General features: G+C 41.4%; 2 protein-coding genes across 3 annotated transcripts in view; both read right to left on the bottom strand.

The window, feature by feature from the left end:
* Window positions 1-5041, bottom strand: part of eml1 (EMAP like 1) — a 48792-nt gene extending 43751 nt beyond the window's left edge. Inside the window, exon 1 of one of the 2 annotated variants that reach the window (XM_046411885.1) lies at window positions 4894-5041. In XM_046411885.1, the coding sequence (XP_046267841.1) occupies window positions 4894-4921 (28 nt within the window). In that variant the 5' untranslated portion in view covers window positions 4922-5041. Of the gene's footprint in view, window positions 1-2551; window positions 2686-4893 lie in introns of those variants that run through there. The other variant, XM_046411883.1, reaches the window with a different exon arrangement.
* An 8107-nt stretch (window positions 5042-13148) lies between these two features.
* Window positions 13149-23212, bottom strand: pkdccb (protein kinase domain containing, cytoplasmic b). The gene is made up of 7 exons (XM_046413522.1): window positions 22290-23212; window positions 21396-21527; window positions 19301-19572; window positions 18870-18949; window positions 18454-18561; window positions 14505-14681; window positions 13149-14120 (listed from the first exon to the last, which is right to left on the bottom strand). Exons 1-7 carry the CDS (start codon window positions 22902-22904, stop codon window positions 14014-14016), a joined length of 1491 nt encoding a protein of 496 aa, XP_046269478.1. The 5' UTR covers window positions 22905-23212; the 3' UTR covers window positions 13149-14013.
* Between the last annotated feature and the right edge of the window lie 497 nt (window positions 23213-23709).

Genomic DNA, 23709 nt, shown 5'->3' with positions numbered 1-23709 from the left:
GCAGAAATCTCCTGCCAGACTCTTGTTATATCTGCAAAACCCCGTATTTACCCACATTTAAGAAATTCAGAAAAAAGAGGGAGTCACAGAGATGTATTTTGGAAGTCTCACTGTGGTGCTATAATGCATCTGAAAGATTTTAACTGGAATATTGATTCTTACCCCAGAATTAGATCAGTTTGCCCTTTCAATAACATATAGATGTAAAATATATCCGAGTAATGCTTGATCGGCACTTAAATTCTGAAAACAAATCATCAAATACAGACTCTGATGAGGTGCTGCAGCTTCTATCATTGAAAGATAGACAAGACGGTGCTTACTGGATTCAAGGTGAAAGATGTCTTATCTCAAGTCTCTGTGCAAAGACAGACTTTCAGGGAGAGAGGCAGAAGCGGCACGTGAGTGTAGAAGAGGAGAATCTGCTTTTGGGCTGCAAATAGCTCCTAATCCTGAGGCTGTGGAGCAGGGTTACATCCAGCTCCTCTTCTCTGTGTGAAGGAATATATATAACACATCAAACAGCACTGAAGAATTGTAGGTCACTGTCTCTCTCTATAGTTAATTGGTGACACTTTATCTTGACCTATTAAGGGAAAAACTCAGCATAGTATCAGCTGCCTCTCTGGTGTATACAATCAGAGCAATATATTTTATTGCTATAAAGCCAGGAAGTGAGTCAGCATTTTTAAACCGTGTCCATTTCGTCAGTAGGTGATCTAAGGCAGGATGCCCCCCACCCCCCGTTAGCAAACTGACAACCTGCCATTCCGTTTCCTATCAGCAGAGAGAGTGCAGGGCCAAGGGGTGTTCAGCCAAATGTGTCTCATCTGCCTGACTCATTGATCCTTTATCTGACTGAGGTTTATCTGATCATAGCTCTGTAATATCAGTAGCCTAATTGTACTGTGTATTGATGAATCTATTGCGCTGTCTGTGGTGCTGAAGTAGACAGATTAGTAATTGCACCTTTTTAGGTCTGTCTGTTATATTCTCCAATCTGTATACTATGCATAAACACTCAGTGTTATACTTTATTACAGCCTATATACTCTGTAGAGCAGTGCAGCTTTCAGGATCAAAGTGACAAGGAGCGAGCTGTAGTGGCAACCCATTAGGAAACATATGAGAGGAGAGGAACACTGAGAGACATGGAGAATATGTCAGTAAAGGGGACTTGCTATATCATTCACAATAAACTGACCATATCAAATTATACTGTGTGGTCTTCCTCATCATGGCTTCTCTGTCAACATTTGATAGCTCTTCCCACCTTCTTCCTCCCTGCCTGACCTCCTCTCCTTGTCATAAAGATGCAACAGAACTGGTGAAGAAGGGTTATAAAGTACACTGACTTCTCCACATCTAATCTATATGTTAATGAGGCATGATTGTACACAGAGGTAGAACAGGATTGGATTATTTCAGAGAAGTGCAGTCTATGGAAATCTGCTAATATGATTGATGCTGTGAATGGCCATTAAAAAGCAGAGAACAGCACCTCAACCTCCTATTGCTGTGAAAATGATCCATTTATCTAAACGACGACGATTTAAAGCATCCCCATCCTTGCCATGAAAGTCCAGCAATGCTATGGTGTAATATGGACACACACACACAGAGTGTGCAGGGCTGTGTTCTCTCAAGCGACGACAACATTAATCACATCTGACTTGGCCGCTGAAACAACCGTGTACGCCCTCCCCCCATTTCCTGAACAACTGAGAACTCTGAACTCCTCAGTCTCACTGCACTCCTCACAGATGTATACTGTGAATGCACACAAAACTCATCTGCCAGTGGGTTAAAATGCATATCCCTACAGCACCCAGTGTCGTCTTTCACTTCTAGCACCATCTCCCACAGCCTTATGTTATAGGTTTCAGGATGTCTTTTCTTTCCATTTTGTGTTATACTTTTCCTTTCACTGATCCTGCATAGAAATAACATTTCTTCCTGCACATGCTGGTCTCTTCTCTCCGCTCCTGCTCCTTCAAAGTCAGAGCAACGCAATCCATCAATCGATAAAGCCTAAAATAAACTCTGCTGAGGAAGTCTGGCGTCTGCCGCATATGCATTTGTTTTGGCAGTCACGCTCCTCCCTGCATGTCTCACATACACAACACGAAACTGCAGGTGACTGTGCTCAAACCGGCATGACAAATGACCCATTTTTCAGCCAGTTTGTTAACATGAGCAATAAGTTTAACATCAGGAAATCACAGACCGGGCACCAATATCAGTGGTCCATGATGCCAGCTTCATCTCTCACATCTCTCTGCGTTTCTGAACATGCACACACACACACACACACACACATCCGCAAGAGCAGTATGTATTGCAGCCTGTGGTAGATGGATGCTGGTGGCTTTCTGTCACATTAAGACTTGTCAGCTCCCACTGATGCCCCCATCATTCTCACTTACATGACACACAGCAGTCAGAGCTGCTTTTCATTTGTTCAACAAACGGATCTCCTTGGAGACAGCCACTGGCTCATTCGTCACTCCTTAATCCTCATTACCCTCCACATCTTCCTCTTCTTCCTTACCTTGTATCTTCGTCGCTCCCCTTTCACTTTTCCGTCTTTTGTCATATCTCAGCTTCTCCATTTTTGCACCTCATCTTCTTTTGTATTCCCATCCCCCATTTCATCCACTTTCCTATTTTACTTCCCACTTTTCATGTCCCTGTGCTTTTTCTTCACTCCATTATTAGCACCACCTTTCACAAAATATACAAATACCGCCACCTGCAGGACACACAATGAACTGCTGCTACTCATTTTGGAAGTGAACCAGTGCAATCCAAAGCTGTTCATCAGCACCAAATTATATCTTTTTGCGCTGTTAAAATTGTCCTCCCTCGATCCATATCACACAGTGAGAATAACCGAAGATGGGTACATGTTATAGTAGTGAAAGCAAAGGTGTAAATACTAAAATTAATGATGATTGGGTTCCATTTAAATGCTTCACTTTCAGGTTCACTGGTATGATTCACTGTCATGCTGTCATTATTTACTAGGACATTTGAATATAACAGGCTGAATTTAATTAAAGAGTTTGCTCTAGGCCTGCTCAAATTGGAAAGTTGTCATGAGATAACTTTTGTTGTGAATTGGCGCTACATAAATAAAAATGAATGAAGGTCCTTTGTGTTGCTTATGGGTTTACTGAAACTGAACTTTCCTGAAACTCCAGCTACAAGGCTGCATTTCTAAACTGTTTATATCCACAAGTGCTGTTTCCTTTAAGTACTGTTTCCCTCAGATAACATCTTATTTCCCACACATGCTTGGTGGCTTCACTATTACACTGAAAGCTTTGCGTACAAGCCTCTGCTCTGTAACCACAACTGTTTACTATCATTTTATTTTCAAAATCTGAAAGTTTCTAAAAATACAAAATGTTTGAATGAAAATACTTAAATACTGCACTAAAATTTCAAAAATTTCACAATTTTCTCTTGGATACATTATCATGTTGTATTCAAATATTTAGCTCATATCAAACAAAAGTAGAAAATGAGATAAAACTGTGGTCAAACTGTGGGTAAACATACCTTTCTTACCATTCGTAAAATGAATAAACCTGTTTGACTGATATTCCTTTGACTGCACAATGTGTCTTAGAAGAAGTTAAAAACAAACCAAAACCTTTTTTGATATCTAACTGAAACCACCCAACATGGGTTTGATTGACATTCCCTCGAGTGTACAATTAAAAAATTCTTCAGGACAGATTTTAGTGTAAAGGTGGAAACACTGGACTTAAGAATTGCTGTGTAATTTTAACAATTTGTGGCATCAACAACACAAGAAGACACATAAAAAGGGAGTTGCACTGAGTTATGGTGCCAAAAAGTAAATCATGGTCATTTGACTTACTGATTTTTATGTAATTTCCTGGCAAGTCCATTATCTGCATGATATGATAGATAAAGGAGGTGTGGTCAGCTGCCCATCAAATACAATAACCATAGTCTTGGCAGCTGTTGACCAGGCTGTGGGCTCTGCAACTGACAACATCAAAGTGCTGAGTCACATTTAATTTAGGGAATCATGCATGAATTGAGCCAGAGAGGAAAGGAAACAAGAAAAAAGGGGGGATAAAAGGACAGGGAGAGACGAGATAGATAGAGGAAAGGAGTAAAAGACTGAAACATGAGTGAGTGAGTGAAACAACAAGGCAAGCGGAAGGTTTCTATTTATAACTGATTGTTTCTGTTGGTCTGTCAGCCGGGCCGTAGTACTTCAGTTCCTCTCTCAGCTTGGCTGCACTTGTGAGAAATGACCCTTCAGTTAATGCTTAAAAGCACACACACACACACACACACACACACACACACCGCACGCAGGCACTCACACATACACATCAGACACCTGCACGCACGTGCACACCCCACATCTTTATACCATTTATCCTCAGTGGGCCTAGAACAGCTTGGTCACATGCAGCATTGTTGTATCCACAAATCTTTGTCACAGGAACGCTGGGAGATACTGACATGAGGTACAACTACCTCCCTACATTCACTCAACTTCCCTCCTTAGATTGGTTCTCTACATATCTCTAACTAAAACATCTACAGCATCATCCTGCATTATTTTGGTGAAACCAGAGGGATTTCTCTCCAGGTTTCCATATAAGGGCCCAAACTGAACCAGCCCCTCTTTGCAGCTGAATACTTGCTGGGTGAGCTATCTCAGTGGAGGGCTTTGACTAAAACAGGATGGGCCGAGAAAGACACCCTCCCTCAAACATACACAGAAAACAGACATATGCACTGCAGGCACACAAGTCCAAACAGTTTACAAGCACGTATGCACAGACACGAGCTCTCTTGAACACAAATGCACGCAAACATGTGCACTGGAGTGTTTCTGCTTACCAGTAGGTAGACCCTCACAGTCTGACATGGCCAGAGAGAGAAGAGGATCGGGACAGTGTCTTCTGTTGTCAGTTGAGTTTCTGCAGACTTCTTCTGAATGTGCACCTCCTGGTTTTTGCTGGTCAATCTCTCTGTTTTGGGCTGTAAGCTGTCAGCCTCTTTCTCTCTATCTGTTTAGCTTTCCTACTTCACTTTGTTTCTCTCTGGGCTCCCCCCTTTCTCTCCCTCTCTCAACAATCTGACCAGTGGCCAGGGGATATGCCAGTCAAACATCACACACTACGCTATTGGACACTAAATTTATTAACAACAGTCCTCCCTTGGGATACTGTTTCCCATATATATAGAAGACCTTTTTTATAGATGATTTCACGGCCTCTCTCGTACATGTGCAACTTAAATCTGACCACTAAAGTTAAATAAAAGAAAGAAAACTGTTTTTTACAGGAAGGCCAAGCCTTCTCCTTCAAAACTCAACATAACATTTTTAGAACCACAGTTGTTTTCAGTATTATTTTCCACTTATGCCTTGAGCTTGTAACAGAAAACAGTTCTTTATCCTTTGAGAGACAGGTTGAAGAAACCTGGCATTATTCCAGAGAAGCTTAGTACTTTTTTGGCAATAGCAGCTTTTCTTTCCTCTGGGGGGCGCTTGTGTCTCATTGAATAGGATCTTGTTCGCATCAAGAGAAATCCTTTGTTGTCTTTGTTTCCTCAACTGGCCTGGATACCAAGAAATTTCCAGGGTCAAGTGACTGTACTCAAGACTGCAATTTTGACAGTTAATCTCAATGTTCTGTTTTATTTCTTATTTAAAAAAAAACAAAATACAGAGCCCGTGTTTCTGATTAGTCGCATTTGCTTCCAATTTCTTCCAAATGCAGACAGACAGGCGGGAGAGCAGAAAAACAGAAAATTTCCTCTTTAACAGAGAGACAAAATGTTAAGAGGTAGCGTGAAGAAAAATCTATGAAGAGAAAAAGCAAAAATCACAGCCAGCTTTGTCTCTCCTTCTAAGTACTTTTCAACAGAGCAGACAAAGGAAGGAGCTTGCCAGGCACTTCATAATGCTGTACAGCTTACTGGCCCACTTGAGCGCACAAATGTTGCTCAGAACATACTTTGGGTGTGCAGCTTTGATTAAGCTCACCCCCAACCTCTCCATACCCTCATTACTTTTCAGCTTACTCAGCTGACCCTTTGTCACTTGACTAGGAGGATTAGCACAAAGGAAAGGTCCAGCATGTGACTGAGTGGGATCAGATGTAACTTGTCCATCGGTACCGGTGTCAGAAAGGTTAGGATTTAGTGTCAGGGACCAGGGTTATCTTAAAATTTGGAGAAAACACAGGTGATGAGTTGTTGGAGGGTTTCTTGTTCTGTTATCTGTCCTCCAGACTTGTCACTTGCCCCCCAACTTAACGCAGCACCCCAGCCTTCACACTGAGACCAGCTTTGATGTGTGATCTTCAGCTCTTGTTTGCAGAAGAGCTTGAAGGCCCTTTTGCAAACGTAACCTAAACCTTCACCCCAGAAAGACCTCTCGACCCCACTCGCTCTGGCAAACAGAAAGTGAACCATCCACCACTGAGACTGTTTACTCACTAATGATCACATGCACTTATTTCGGCTGAGGTAATATACTCCAGAGTGTCCAAAATGTTGCTTAATTAGATTGTAAAGTAGTTTAATATGAGTTTTCAGGACTTGGATTCTTGCACTGGCTATAAACAATCCAGTGTTTGCCAGAAGACAGGAAAACTAGGTTATGGTTTCTAGGGAGATGTCAGGCTAAAGCAGGAAATCTGAGAACAAATGTTGCCCACTGCATTCACCTGGTTACTGTAGAACCTGTGTTAACATAAAGTTGGAGGTTTTGCCAACATCCAGTAGGAGCATTACCACAGTAAAATATGACTCTTTACTCTAGGTCTAGGTCTACTCTATTACATCAGCAACAGTGATATTTCGGTAATTGTTTGCTGAAGTACAGTGATAAGACACTGAATGTTTTGTTAAAGGGACAATCAGGAGAAATAAAGAACCATCTACTTGGAGTAAAATCTGGTAGCTGAACAGATAGTAGACAGGTCTATGTGTAGTTATGGGAATCTTGGTAGTATATCCTCCCACTTGCTCTCTGTCTGAGTGAGATTTAAGTGACACAGGTCCTCCTGATGACTGTGTACTGTATGGCCTTCCAAAGATTTATAGATTCATTAGAAATAGATTTATAAATAAAAGACAGCAACATCGTATCCTATACACACAGAGAAGGCCATCTTTTATAACTCTGTTAAGTGACTCCTAGACTTAATTAATAAATATTAATACCATGCAGCAATAAGGTAACATCTGTAAAGACAGAAAGTAACCCCTATATGGACCTCAGTGGAACATGTCTGGTAAATTGTTAGACTTCAGAGGACAGTTTCTCTACATTTACACTCTTTGATCTCGATCTGTTCGTTAGATCATTTTCATAATGTCCAAATATATCAAAATCAAATACGCTTATCACCAGAGGTTCACGGTCAACCATGTCAATTTCCTTTGACAAGTCAAATAAAGGAGCTGCACAATTCTGCATATTATCCAGGGCAGATGTGACATTAAAGAAGCAGCAATAGCCAGAATAGTGACGGTTAGTTTGACTTCCATCAAAGTAAATGTGGTTTGCTTCTCATGTGGCATTGATTCCTCTCTTTGTACTGATTTTTTAACCATTTACAAATCAAACCATAAAATACAGCTTAAACATTAATGTATAATGAACAATGACCTCATTTTAAATGTCAATATGAGTGTATTAATATTACTCAATGTAATAAATCGTTGTCCTTTCTCTTCAGTTTATCTCTCTGCATTATTATCTTTGTCTGACTAAACCACTCTCTCCTTCTACAAATCACTTGCAGGGTCAAGTGACCTGATTGCAATGTAATTTTTGTGTGCTGATCCAGTGCAGTGTATTCTGCACCTTACTGTGATTTACAATTTAAAATCTAAATTTATTATACATTTTAAATATGAATATTATTTAAAATACTTAATAATAATAAAATAATTAATAAATAATATATTTAAAAAATAAATAATGAAATAATTTTCCTAATTTAAATTTAATTGTTTCTGAAAGGTGACAATTTAATCGATTAAATATGCTCAACTAGTTGAAAATGTATAATTAATCAGATGACCTCCATACAAAACTGTTAATCTGCTCCTAACTTAACTGTAGCTTAATGTGCAGAGCCTGTGTTGTTGTGCCCAGCTCACCCAAAAGATAGGAAGATAAAAATGGAGTGTGTACATCAATATAATTAGGAATTAGGACCACTACAGATGATGGTCAAGAGGAGGCTTCTTAAAATGGGTGAAATGGCCTCTGGCCTGCTTTTAACAGGTCTATGTTAATGATCCTACCGTGGCAGCAGCAATTGTGTATGCAGGTACTAATGAACTCTTAATAGTGTTAAATCTAACAGCCTCCGAATGATTCCACTAACTGTTTTATAGCTGTGTGGGCTGAACCCTAATTGGGGACTTGTGGCAAAGAGCCGTCTTCACAGCTCTCAACAGTTTTAACAACCTGCACCAGTCGACTGAAGCTGCACTCCATTGTTCCAAAGAAAAGAGAATACAAACAACGTATGCAATTACACTTATGGTTACTTACTTGGTTATTTCTTGTTGGCAATTATAATCAGTTAATTGGTCAATTTATGCCAAATATTTTGGCTCCTTCCTTATGGGACTAGACACTGCTGTTTACTGTATCAGACCTATAAAGTACAGCAGGACATCTGGTACAATGCCAACACAAAGGCATCGAGGCCTCTTAGTAATTCAGAGTAACATACTTTAACGCTTTGGATAAATTGGCACCAAATAAAAGGAGAAAGACAGAAAGTGCTTTTTTAATCATGATAAAAGGCTTACTTCCTCATCTGAAAGGCTTATAAATCTGTATACCTGTCACAAAAAAATGCTTATGGATTAACAAGATTAATGTGAACAGCAAGTATGTTAATTGTGTGTAAAATGGAAGGTCTAAATGCAAGCATAATATGTTCATGTGGTTCAAGAAATTGCAAAACTGTCTTAAATTAAATGTGGGCGGTGGTGGGGGGTGTATCTCTGGTCAAGGATTAACTGCAGAGGAGGAAGACTTCCTCTGGCTGGGGGCAGTAGTCGTCCCCCCCGGTGAGAAACGACCGAGGTGTGACGGAGGGGATTCCAGAGTACGCAACAAAAGGCAGGCACTTTGAATTGAACAGCAGTTTTAGTCAGCACACACTAACACACAAACAAACCGCAGTTCCTGATCCTCAACAGCCCTGCCCTCAGGTCTCAGCCGGTTGAAAGACGGGGGGAAACTCCAGATGCTTCACAGCAGTTGTGGGCTGTGACTTGGAAGGAGAAAGGAGCAGTGGAAGACTGGCAGGAGGAGGACACTGATGGAGGGTTGAGGTTATGTATGGAGTGGAACATTTTACCAGCAGAGGCGGAGGCTTAAATTAATAGTAAAGCCATGGAGGTTGTGGCCTGAAGGAGCAGATTCAAACAGAGAGGCAGGGCAGTGGCAGCAACAGAGGAGGACGGGTGGGGTGAAAGGAGGTTCCAGAGACTCTGTATGATGGATGGACTGGTGAGGAAAGGAGGTGGTGGGTGGGGGGCCAGACTGACTGCTGCTGTGATGTAGGAGTGAATGCAGGGCAGCAGAACATGTGGAGATCACGTAACCAAAAAAAGGGGGATTTCGCAAGGCTCCTCAAACACAGACTTTCAGTAAGGATAAAAGATTCAAACTAATAAACTATTTCTGAGTTTAAAAGCTAACACTGAATGTCTTTTTTATTTCAGTGCTTCCATTTTGAGGCCTACTGTGCAGCACTGCAGTAGTCACCTTTGCTGAAGATGTCACTGGATACAACGCTGAGCTATTACACCTTTCAAGATGTCTCTGTGGCTTTAGTGGTAGGCATAAACCTTTTGACTGGGGTTAACTTCAGGGCTTTAAAACATGAAACGCCCCTCCCCACACACCCCAAACACAGACAGGCAGAAATGAAAACCTCCTCCTCACACACACCTACTTGCGCTCTCCTTCAGGGCCTGCTAAAACCATTATGGCTCTAAAAGAGATTGTATCGGCTCCAGGCAGACAGGCAGACAGACAAATAGTTAGTTAGACAGTTAGATATACAGGCAGCGCCCTGCAAACTGAGACGCCTCTGTGCCTGGGACAGGCTGGCTAAATGTCTGGCTGCTCTTCAGAGGCTCTCAGGTGTGACCGGCTGGTCTCCTGTGTACCGCAGCCAAGAGGGCAGACAGGCACAGAGGTGTTCTGTGAGCCTGGAGTCGAGTGAATATCTGCTCTATCTCTACCGTCACAGGCTGCATACGCTCCTGTGAGCAAGTCAAACACAAGCCAGATCTTCTTTCCTGCAGAACTATGCAGGCTTTCACTGAGTTAATGCATATTTTTGGGCTGAGCCAAGGTCAAACATTTTTGCCAAAGACCTGCCTGACACGTAATTTCTCCCAGCAGCTGCGTTTTTTTTTGTTTTTTTTTTTTTTACGTTTGATGACTAACTTCGCATTTGAATCAAAGACTTTTGCCAAACCACAAATGCATTGCTGCAGGATTTTAAGAGAGGATGATAGAGGCTTTGGTTCTTAGCTCAGTTGTACATGTCTTTCACACTGCACTAACACTGTTACACTGGTGGAGTCTGAGACCCACAGAAGAGGCCCTAATGTCCCTCTTCTTCCACTTGGTGAACACACACACACACACACACACACACTTTCTTCCCTAAAATTGCTGATGGCTTGTTTTTATGAACGTATATTATTTCCAGATGGAGGTCATGAATAAAACCCGACGGAAACAAGCTGGGTGAAACTGGAAACTTAAAAAAACAGAAATGTAGGGGTATGGAGCTGAGCAAAGAAAACAGTCTTTCTCCTCCCCCGCTCACTCCCTGAACCTTAAGAATAGACCAACTTGTCAATTACACGGTTAAAAACAGAGGAATACCACACATGCGGACAGCAATACCACATGATACCACGTTTCAAATTTTTCATCACGATGCACATGTGAACACATCCCCAGACAAAAAAAAAATGGCTTTCAGAACAAAACAAGCAAAACATCAAGAAAGCTTCGAGCAGCTCAACCTTCAAACCTCCACGCATATTTCCAGCTAAATAAACAAAGTCGGGGGGGGGGATACTCTCAGACTCAACTGGGAATACAAAAACTGTGCTGTAAAGACCTTGTCTGGAGCAAACGCTGAACATTGTGCTGATTCACCAACCCCAGGCTGTCCAACGGTGAATACACACAAATTCAACTGAATAACCCAATGAATCTGTCATGCTTTGCATTTGTGATGTAACATTTGAGCGTTAAACAACATGAGCAGGCTACAGACGACGCCAGAACATCCATTATCTCTGTCACAGGGAGTGCCAAGACAAACCAGTCAGACGCCAGACATTTTATTCTCCGAGGGGACATGGAGGAGGATGAACCGCAGCTGTAAGTTTCAGTACATTAAAGCTCATCACTGGGAGACACTGGAGCAGAGTGCTGTGTTAGTGTGAGGACCTTATTTGTGAAAAATGCTTTTACAGTTTTGTTATGTGACCATTTTAGTGAGTCGACCACTTGTTAGAATAGGCATTCATCTATCAGCTAGCTACTTTTGTCACTTTTCCAAATTCTTGAGATATGATTGTTGAGTCTTAACTTGCATCTGTGTCAGATACTGGAGAAACAAAACAATATAAAAAAAAATGGCATTACCTTTGGAGAGCTCCAGGCTTGTTGTTTCACCCTGTTTTTAGTGGTTTAATCTAGCAGGCTGCTGGCTAAAAGCTGTAAATTTACTGATACTGATATCAATCTTATCACCTAACTCTTGGCAAGAAAATGGGTGAGAGTTTTTCCCCAAACTAGGCTCTAATTGTGAAGAAAAAACAAAAATCTAACCAGCTAGCTGTTTCCAGCCTGTGTTAAATTAAGCTTAATGTTTACCATTTAGAAATGAAACTGTTATCAAACTTCTCATCTAACTCTCGCTACGGAAGTTAATATGTATATTTCCCAATCTATTCCTTTAGCAAATGTGAATGCTCATTTTTTTGCCCAAGTTTTTGTGGCTATCTGCAGTGTTTTCTGTCAGCTGTATTTACTGGCACAGATAAAACATACACTCTTGTGGGGAATTATTTCCTCACCATTCAGCCAGTCTTCCTAGTAAAACCTGCTGTTTTGGTCCAGTGAGTTAGTTTGGTCTTATCTAATCTGCCTCAGACTCCTTATCTCCATAATCAGACTCTAATCAGCCAGCTTTGTCCAGACAACAAGGGGCCAACATTAGGCAAAGAGCACCCTGAGGTCCCCCCTCCATGTCTCAGGGTTAGGCTTAGTCATAAAAGTTTAATTTGTAGACAAGACATGCTCATTCAAGTAGTGGTATGGATGAACACTGAAGGAGTCACCACATTCGAAAATATTATTTTAATTTTGTATGGCCACATATGTTGGGCATCAAGATTAAAGTCTGGAATTTTTTCCCCTTTTGAACAGCAAAAGGAAAATATGTGAAGGAGTGAGTGATGACTTGTTACTAAGTCCTCTGGCTCATATCAGGACATCACTGGTATTTGGTCTGCTCTTTCTCTCCCACCAGGGACTCTGGGGCTGCGACAAGTCCTGACTTTACAAATCCTTCAGCCTGCCACCCTGTAGTCCTGCCCTTATCTCAGCCTCCCTCAGTTCCTCCTGGCAGGCACAGATGGCAAGCCCATTCGTGTGCAAACCGCAGCTTGAGCTCCGATTGTCTTGATGAGCGCCTTTGTCTTAATGTAATGCCCACTCTCTCACCATAAGAATGGGCTGGTGAGTAAGCTAATTTACATGTATTAATTAAGGCTCATAATGAGCCCAGCATGACGGGGCATTTGAATGCATTCCTGTGGTATTGTGCAAACTCTGCGGAGCTCCGAGGGTTTGGAGTCTCACCCATTCAGATGAGCTACAGGCTGTAGATGTGGGGGCACGTGAGCAGATAAAGGATTTAAATAAACACAAAACCAAGCTTGCATGTGTATACACTCAGGTTTCACCTCCCCCACTGACACACACACACACACAAAGGTGCTAATGAGAAATAAACAGGCTGTTAGTCAGTTAGACTTAATTCAAATAAATGGAAATGACCACAACTGCAAAAAAGTAGAAACAATACATTTATATAATTACAAAACTGTAAAACTGTACAATTACAATAAGTGAAGTATAAAAAAACACTGAAGTGAATAATTTTTCATTGAAAATAAAAGTTTCACCCACAAGGTGCACGTAAGCTATAACGCACAATCATGTAAGGACAATTACATTTCATTCAATCATATAAATATTTATGAACTAAGCACTATAAACTAAGTTTTCAAAAGTATGTAAAAACAAGACTGCTCTGGAATGGTTTTAATCATCTTTGCTCATTGTTGATGTGTAAATGCTTACATGGTTGTTGCCATCTCATACCACAGCCAGGGAACCATGAAAGAGCAGCCGCAACCTCAGCGCATTAACATCAAAGTGTATTTGTATAAGAGCTTGTTTTCTTTTTCTCGTCCTCAGGCTTCAAATGCTGATCTGCAGCGACTGTTCTTACTACCCCTTTGTCTTAAAAATCCTACTACAGCGACCCGGCCTCCCAACAAAAGCCAACACACATGGCAAATAAAGACAAGGTAGAAAAAAATAAAACATGTCGAAGGCACAAGGCTCTCCCCTCCTTAATTGTACCTGAAGGGAAATCCCTTTAAATAGTAGCTGGCAAAGGCAGTGAGCTGGCAGGCAGATCAAACAGTCACCGAGCAGAAGCCCTATAAATACATCACATTCACTTGCCTCACTTCAAACGCCTCCTCCTCGGCCCAACCTCCACGCTCCTCCTGCAAATCTGCCGAGCCGAGCCGTGTTCAACATGTTCACGTGGAGGACGCAGTTTCTCATCTCGAGCCCAACATTTTGCTTTGCTTCACATCGCCGACTGTGTGCTATGTTTCATCTCGCTGTTCTGTTTGTTCCTTCTGTCACACCGTGGGAGTTTCAGGAGCTTTGGTTTTCTTCACATACACCTCTGATGTCCCATCAGGCACCAGATGACTGAAGCTGCTCCTGAAGGAGGCCAGGAGGCGACCTGCAAAGCAAAAAAAAAAAAAAAGAAAAACAAGTGAGCAAACGAACCACATTAAAAACATCTGCAACATCAATTAAACAACATGTTTTGACTTGATATCCTTAATAACTGTATACACGTCAACATTCAAAAGCATCATGAAAAGATTAAAGGAGTAGCGGCTGTTTACTGAGCAGTTTCGGTCATGAGACAAACAATTTACTGGGTAATTATACACGCTTATTATAGAACAATTTCTCTATTTTTGCGTGAGGCTGATTTAATTTATGTAATGGGTTTTAATTGGACTAAAGTGAGCTGGAAAAACATAAGAGAAAAATAAGACTCTAAACCGAGTAAACAAGAAAGAAAGAAAAGGGGGGGTTAATTTTTGTCCTCACTAACCCGTCCATGTCTTCTTCCCAGTCAGAGTGAAGCTATTGCACTGGGAGTGCGAGTTGCAGATGTACGCTGCCTCTTTGGCGCTGTGGACCGACAGCACGCAGCCCTGCTGACTGTACGACGGCCAGCAGCGGTACTCCACGTTCCCAGAGGTCCCCATCCCTCGCATCACGGTGTAATCTAACCACAAAAGAGGAGATGCCACTTCAATACGTGAGGCTAGTGAAAGATTTTGAAGTACTCTCTGAGGATAACATGAAAGAGTAACAATCCCTGAGAGGGAAAAAGGCACACAGCACTGAAAGAAGAATATAGATAAACACATGAAGAAAACCTCCAAGAAAATGGGTTGAAGGTGAGGCTCCAACATCTTTATCATGCAACTACAGAGTCGTGCTGACTCAGAGGGACACCTGATGTGGTTAAGACTGACAGGTTAAAAATAAAATTAACTTATATTCAGCCATTTCACGTTGATTATCATGTCAAGAAGTACGTTTGTGGTGACTGTGTTTTAACATGATAAAAAAAATTAGTAACAAGTTGTAATGAGACTTGTGTGTGTGAAAATGTAAGCCTCTGTATATTGAATATAAAGAAATGAAATAAAATATTTCTGGACATGTCACATTGCTGAAATGTATCAATGTTTTTTTTACATCTCAGCATGTAGATATTCACAAGAAACAAGAATAAGTTCTTATCAACTAATCTCCCAGTTATTTTCCAAATCGTTTGCTATATAAAATCCAAAACACAGCAAAAAAAAAAAATCAAGAAAAGATATTTAATTTTACTTTCACAAGTGTGAAAGAAAACCAACAAATCTTCACAACTGAAAATCTTTTTGCTTGAAAAAAAAAAAGCCAAATATAAAAATAATTTTGATTACTTGCCAATCTGCTAATAAAGCAAATGACTAAATGTTTGAGCAGTGAAACACCTTTTCCTTTGTTAAACATGCTAAAGCCAACCAGTGGCGTTCCACATCTTAGCGAAAAGAAAACACTCTCCATTTGACACCATTTTGAGCTTCTCCCTCACAAAGCCGTCGCTCCGCAGTGAAAAATCACTTCAGTTCACCTCTCTGCTCCCCTGCATTTGCATTACATTCATCATCATAACTTTGTCAGTCAGATGTCTTGTGGATTTGGCCAAAAATCATCTGCTACACATTAGCAGGAGCCCCGAGAAAGAAGAATGCACACATGTGCCTGCACACACACACACACACACACACACACACTCACACACACACAGGACAAAAGCATCGTCTGTGAGTCTTTTTGGAGGAGGCACACTGTTACAAACTGTTAACCTTCCTAAATGGCAGGAGCTGGTGTGTGTGTGGGGGTATTGTTTAGAGGAAAAAGACACGAGGATATGCCTTCTGGGCCTGAGAAAAGGGAACAAGGAGAAGGAGTGTTTCGAGGATCCTTCTCAAGGGAGAAAAAAAATGAGGTCTGCTGGGGAGCTTGGCCTCAGCTGTTGAGGAGGCACAGACATACGAATATAAGCTCTTCGTGTTTAAGATTAAGTGCTGGAACAAAGTCTGCCTTTTATATAGGAATATTAAACAGTATATTAATAGTCAAGCAATGCTCAGAACAAAAATTAATTCACTCTTTCCCTTTTAGCACACAGGTAAAGTTATATTCACATCAGAAGCTGTTTTAAGAAACTAGACCAGATTGACATCCTCCATCAAATCACTGAAGACATCAACAAACGAGAGGTTACATCCACATTACGAGTGAATATCCATCTGTCAGCAAATTCAAATTAAGACTGACAACCTGATGATGTCTTCCTGACATCTCTCACACGCAAATATGTTTTTCAATACACAATTGCACAGTCTATAACTTTTTGTTTCACTCACTTACATAATATTCAGTAAATAATACTTACTTCCATGGTGACAGTTAAATAAGACGGTCAATATCATTCTTGCACCAGCAGATGGTTAACTCAGCTCAGCATGAAAGCTGGAAACACAGCTAGCCTTTCTCCGTCTAATAGTAAAAAATCCACATACTAGCACTTCGATAGCTCACTAACAACTTTTGTTCGTTTACCTCATAGGAACACTTAAGTCTAAATGTCAATTCATTGTTTAACTGGTTAAATTGCGTGCCTTTCTATTTCCACTATTTCTTGGCAGGAATAGTTCACTTTAAATAAAGGTGAACGACAGGACAGCTTCTCAAAAGTGAAGCTAAAATGTTGATTGCCCCCTGGTGGCTAGCTCTAGTATAGGTCTATCCAGGTTAGCGGATGGGACATGGGCCAAACTAAAAAGTCAACAAATTTCTCCCAAAAATGCTTTTTAATTTCGATATTACATTAATATATGTTTATGTGTTTATCTTTATGATAAGTTTGGTTTTACTTAGTTACTTGATGCTGTGGAAGTGTGACATCATGATTGCCTGCAACTGAGTCATGCAGTTGTATCGGTGGGAACTATTTAGGCTCCAAATGACGTCACCAGCACAATATGGCAGTTGGATGAAGTGGAGATGCATCATCCATTTATACAGTCAATGGCAATGGCAGTTCTTAAATTACCTTTGGGCAGAGCCAGGCTAGCTGTTTCTCCCTCGTATGTTAAAGCTAACTGGCAGCTATATATAGCTGTATTTACTGTGCACATACTCCTAACTTGCAGCAAGACTATGCTTTAACTGTGTAAAAACTATAGTCTTCACAATCAAATAGCTGCTTTCAATGTAAAAATGAGAATTTGCAGTTTATGAAGGTTGTGTTCTGGGCATCTCTTCTACCAATGTTAGGCTACCAAAGATTCTTTGTGGATGTCTCTTGAACAAAAAGATACAGAACATACAAATCAGTGAGCTTCAGAGGTGTTTTAAAGTTTGAATAGAGGTGGGCTCTTTCCAGTCTGTATGACAAGTTAAGCAAACCGGTTGCTAGCTGTAGCTTTATATTTAGGCCTACTGGACGGACACTGTATATGAGTGTTATTAATATTCTTTACAAGAAACTGAATATGTTTAGGGCTATTAGTCTACCTACTTCACACTGTGAATTAAACCAAAGCAACTGAAGTCAAACTAAACTAAGCTAAACTAAAAAAAAAAAAACTGTTAAACTAGGCTTTTAATCCACCCAAAAATGACCCCAGTTTCCAACAAAACCCATAATATTGCAAAATAATACAAATTTTTTCCAGGTTTTATCACACACAGCAGCAGGGCTGACTCACGGCACCTCCTTGTTAAGCTAAAACATTCCCTCCCGGTGTCAGCCTTAGCACCCAGGCCTCTTAGCCTGAATCTGTGATTAAATTCACAAAGCGCTGCTATATAAACAGTCCAGCATCTGGGGGACGGAAAATCTCACCACAGGAACGCAGCCAGTCATTCTGTTATTAATATTTCATAGAGCTGAGAGGAACTGTGGGAGGGGTGAGGGGGCCGCAATGGACTGAGTGAAAGCGAGTTGAAGAGAAGAAAAGTGAGGGACTTTCAGAGCTTAGCTACTGACTGAAAATAAAAGTTAAGTGGCAAGTTTGCAAATGAATTACTGACTATCATAAAAGGAGGTTTTTGAATATAAAACAATTCAAAAGTCAAAAGAATTCATGAGAACATTTCTTAGGTAAAGAACAGCTTGATGTAATCCCAGCACTGTTTTTTTGTTTTTTAAATGAACACCGACTGTGCTTTCTGAGCCAAAGACATGCAGAATTAATCCCGCTTTGCTGGTCTTCTCCTTTCATTCCAGCTGCCTAATAAACCTGTCAAAACAGCCTGGACAGGAGAAACACCCTCCTCATTTCTTCTAAAAACACAAAATGAAGACAAAGTTGCAGATGGTCTGACTTTTCTTTAAAAAGAGGATCAAAAAAAAAAAAAGAAGAAAAGGGGGTCCTCAAGAAGACCCACTGTACCTTATGAAAAGCAGCCTTCATTCCACAAGCTCTTACCTCTGATTATTGATGGAGGGATGTTGTCCAGGTGCAGGCCAGATTTGTAGAGGAGGAGGATGTGTTCAAAGGCCTCCAATGTTTGATTGATGTCAGCTTTCAGCTCCCCTGGACACACACAATGCGTTAAATGTTGTAAAAGATCTGACTACAGGCATTAAGTCATACTCATCCAATACGGATGATTTGTTTTTTCTTCACTGCGCTCTCCTGTCAAAGCCCAGTTGTGTGATCTCCACAGATAACAAACTGTTTTCATCACAGCGTTACATGCCATAAAGCATCTTGTAGAGCTCATTAAAAGAACAGTGAGGCATGTGATTACACGACTAAAGTGATGGAATGATTTGCTTTCTGATCTTCAATGGTTAGCCATAGTTAACGTCCCGTCATGTCAAGATGTCTCTCGTCCTCACCTGTGGAGTTCATGATGTGGTCTACCAGGTGTGTGAGCCCGGGTGGGGCCTGGTGAGGCAGCAAGTAGGTGAAAAAATACCTGGGGCCAGGCAAAGACAACTCATTCAGACAGACAGAAAGACAGGCAAGCCCCATCACATAGTTCCCACAGAACATGTCATGTCTCACACTGGTGTTAAAACAAATACAGTCCATAAAGCTGTCAAAAAAAATCTGAAGGCTTTTAAAACAGAAGGGACTCCGTTTTTCCACTCAAACTACCAATTTATTTATCACACATCCTCCATCAAACCACAATTTTCCAGCTGCACGTCTTTACTAACAACATTTTAGGTGTCAGGGCCTATACTCAAGCAAATCATTGATGTAGCTGCTCTTCCATCCATCCGTCATAAGTCTATGGTGTAATAAAAGTGTCACTTTTTCTTACCTATAGGCGTTGTAAATGTTCCTCTTCTCACTCAGGCCCTCACACACTCCCTGGGATGAACATGGCAAAGTGAAGTTTCTGTGGGGAAACTGGAGGGTGCAGTCTGCGTTCGTCTGACAGGAGGTCTCTTCAGCACTGGCATCATCCAAGTCTGTGAGCTTCAGCTGGCCGGACACGGTGACAAACTGCCGGGGCTGGAAGTCCAGCAGAGCCACGGAGCCCAGAGGGGACTGAGACAGAAAGTGGAGGAGCCTGACCAGATCCAGACACACCTGGGAGGAGATCAGACGTGCCAAAACCTGATCAGCTAGATTTTTCACTATTGTTTAACTGCACAGAAACGTAGTCAAAGAGAAACAAGTTGTCACCGTAACTCCTTGTAACATCCTGTCTCTAGAGGTGAAGCCACTGGTCAATTAGTCACCAGAAAGTTAAATCAATGACAGTTCTCATAATTGATGAATTGTTTAAAAAAAGCAACTACCAAACAACATTCGTTCAAGTTGTCCAGTGTGAGGATTTCTCTGTTTTTGTTGTTTTGCACAATATCAAACGTGTGTACCATTTTTTGATAATTAGACAAAAATAGAAATTTTAAGATCACTTTGACTTTTGGCAGTTTTCAATTGAACATTTTAAGGATTTAATTATTGCTGCAATTACTTTAATAATCATCTAATCTGAATAACAATAAATAACTGACTTATTCACGTGACTTATTTTGTCCAAACCCAGATCATGAAAACCAGTAAAAATTCTAACTAGAAAACCTGGAAGCAATGATTGATTTTTGCTTAAAAATATCTTAAATTGTTATCTAATTATCAAAATGATTGCTAATTTTCATGGAAATTCAGTAATCAATTAAGCCCTAGATTAAATGAGTAAATGAGTAAATCCAAATAAAAGAAGGCTGATTAATGAAAATAATTGTTGGCTGCAGCCTTTCTTGTAGCTCCTAAGTTGGGTTTAATTTTTTTCAACAGATACTAGTGGATAACATGGTTTCTTCCAAATCTTGTCAAATAAAAAACCTTTAAAAATGTTATAATAGCCAAATTATGATTTGTGGACAGGCTTGTTTTTTCTTGAAAAGGTGACAGAGCGGACCATGTAATAAAGTTTCACTACAGAGCTAAACAAAAAAATATCAAAAGCTGCGGTCTCACAGAAACATTTGCTTGTAAGACGTTTCACCAACCACACTTGCAAGCCATTTCCTGAGACTGTTTTTATAGTACTCTTTAAATCCTATAATAAAAACAGAAAGAAAAAAACAAGTAGGCTACTAAAGGCAAAATAAAGGCATTAGCCATGCACTGAGGGAGCATGAAATGCTCCTGTCACAGTACAAACATAGCTGCAGTATTGGGTAATGCTCTGAGTCTCCTGAACGTCACTTGGTGGGATCGAAGCGCTGTAATAACAGGGTTGGGTGAAACCAAACACCGCTGGATTACTGTAGCCTGCACAGATGCAATGTGGTTGAAAGGGGCCAAGCAGCTCCGGGGTGGGGGGGGTGGGGGGGTATTATGAACAGCTATTTGGGTGATGCGGCAAAATGAGGCCCACAGTGGAGATGATACTCGCAGACGGTGATGTTACTTTTACTAATCCGAAAACAAAGCGTGCTCTGACATATTTTTTCACTTCTTTTGTTTTTCTTTCAAACACATCCATGCGTGAAGACACACACACACACACACACACACACACACGAAACCCTGGAGTGTAAATTCAGCCTCTGTTGACTCCCACTGTGAGCATACCTGTGATGGGGGTTGACTAAAGTTGTGTGTGTGTGATGACATTCCTAGTCTGCAGTGGATTAACTCCAGGACGGATCTCCATTCCAGCCACAGCCTGATCAAATACACTGAGGGACAGATGTCGGAGCTCCAGGAGTTTCAAATGTCCGCCTCCCTCATCCTTCAACGTTCATCTCTACTGCCAGGAACAGCAGGAGGGCTCTCACACACACATTACATGCAACGTGTGTGAGGGAGACTTTCGGCCTCAGTGTGCAGCGTAGTGCAAAGAATGACTGACGGAGCGTACATACTGACAGACAGAAATGGGGAGCTAAGGTGCTTACCCTGAATCTGTCCTCCCAGGGACTCTGGAGGAGCTGGATCATCTGGAGAGGATTCCCCTGCTCCAGAATGACTGTGAATCTTCCTCTCTCTCCTCCTCTTCCTCCTGCATCTCCTGCACAGTGACCTTTGAGCTATGGTGTGGGGGATAACTGAGGTTACTCACAGCGGCAACAACAACAACAAAAAAAATCACTATGCTACTCTTTGTTTTTGCACTGCAAAAATTAGCAAAAGTACAAGGCTGAAGTGTCAAAAAGTTCTGAACTTAGAGGTGAACCAAGAGGACATGGTGTCCTGCCAACCTTGGTCTCTGCAGCTCAGACTTGTGACAGTAAAATCACATTAGCCCAAAGGGGAATTTGCTATGCACACTTGCAAAATGCATTGTATGACTGCTGCGTGAATGATGTGATGTGAGAAACAAACTCATCCGTTTAGTTCAAACTTGCACTAAATTGGGCTCTAAGGGTTTGAGTGTATAAATGTTGGGGATTTCAGATGCAACCAGGGATAGTACAGGGGACAGAGGCACATTGTCTGCTGCTGCTAAACTGGACCCAAAGGTCAGAAGAGGGTCAGTGAATTTAATTTAATTACATGGGAAGATCCTGCAGAGCCAACGAGGCCTTTCATCCAGCTCACTGTGTCTGAGACAAAGGAAAATGTGAGCTGTGCCACATGGATTATGGAAAATCATAATATTCCAGCTGTAGTTGCAGTGTTTAAAAGTGAACCTCTAACGCCCTACATTCCTTAACTTTGCAATGAAATATATTGTCTTTAATGTTGCTCTGGCAATTGGACATTAACCTCAAGTTCTTTAGTGTATAAAAAAAAGTTTCTAAGTTGTATGTAAATGTGTTTTTACAACGCAGACAGAGAGAAAACTTTACCTTTATGACGTTTGGATGCTGCAGCCTCTGCAACAGGACTATTTCTTTCTTCAGCTTGTAAGAGACGAGCTCTCTGCAGCCTTGAGGATCTTTAAAGTCCTCCACACATTTCCCCATGTCGATCCCCTGCTCGTTGACGAGCTTTAACGCCACGGGATGACCTCCGGCTAGATTCACTTTGACAACCAGTTTTGTGTATCCAGACCCGAGGACCTCCACCGTCTGCATGTCCACCAGAGAATCACAATCCATTTCATCCATATGCGCTTTCCTGGAGCCGTGTTCGATTTCATTCCACAGAGTGTAATCCAAAGTCGATTCTGGTGCTTGATCACGTTGTGAAGAAAGTCGACTCTCCTGGGAGAGTCCGTTTTCATCATCTTCTTCGGGTAAAAGAAGCGGAATAATTTCTTTGCGCCTCTCGTTCAGTTGGTGAATCAACGCCCCGCGGAGCGACGCAGACTCCCTCTCATCACCAGCGAAAGTAACATTGGGAAAGTGAGATATTTTGGCTCCAAACTGCTGCACGCTGCTGATCAAGAGCGACACTAGAATCGAAAGAACCACGAAAGCCAGGAGGGCAGCCGCGCGTAAAGAGTTGCCCATGCCGGGCATTTTCCTCTCGTGGCACGGCTACTGCTGCTGGAAAAAAGACGCACGGCCGCAGGGTCGGACGACCACACGCTCCAAGTGAAAGGACTGACTTTACTGCATTGGAAGGGATCAGCTCCTTGTTTCCACCTCCCCGGGAACTCCCTCTAGAGGTGTGTCCTGTCCGCTCGTAACTTTACACCCTCTGAACAACTTTGCAGGAGAGCTCGACCTCATGTTGTCACTCAATCCGCGTGTCAAAGCGCTTTCCGCAGCTGATCTCACAACAGCAATCAGACGCTCCGTCTGTGGAAATAGAAAGAGAAGCTGATGTAACAAACTACATGTTTTATTTAACGGGGACACGCAGTAAAAGTGGGAAAAATCAACATATCACAACGTTAGAATTTAAAAAGGAGACTATAAAAATCAGGAATTAGGTTTAATTATCCGATTAATTTCATTCAAAATATGAGCTAATGATAGTGTTTGCTCGACATCAAACTTCAAGCTGTGCGTTCACATGTTTTATGTGGACACGCAGAGTGATTGCTGTCACCTTTACAATCTGTCCAACAGGTGGCAGCAAAACACCTTCTTCTCTCCACTCATATACTCAGTTATAGAGACTAATTTCTTAATATTCTGAAACACTGCAGCACGAAACACATTGTTCTGCTCTTTGTTTCCACACAGTCTTTTGTGGTATATTCCCTGTTTTGTTGTTGTGTGTGTATGTATGTGTGTGTGCTACATCTCTCGAGGTTGCACTGAAGCTGTAATGAAGTGTTTCCCTTCGCATCACTACTCACTACGCAGAGATCTGCCA

The sequence above is a fragment of the Scatophagus argus genome, chromosome 15 (genome assembly GCF_020382885.2).
Source record: "Scatophagus argus isolate fScaArg1 chromosome 15, fScaArg1.pri, whole genome shotgun sequence".
Classification (NCBI taxonomy): domain Eukaryota; kingdom Metazoa; phylum Chordata; class Actinopteri; family Scatophagidae; genus Scatophagus; species Scatophagus argus.
Note: the sequence above shows the minus strand (reverse complement) of the source record. Positions and strands in the feature narration are given on the sequence as shown.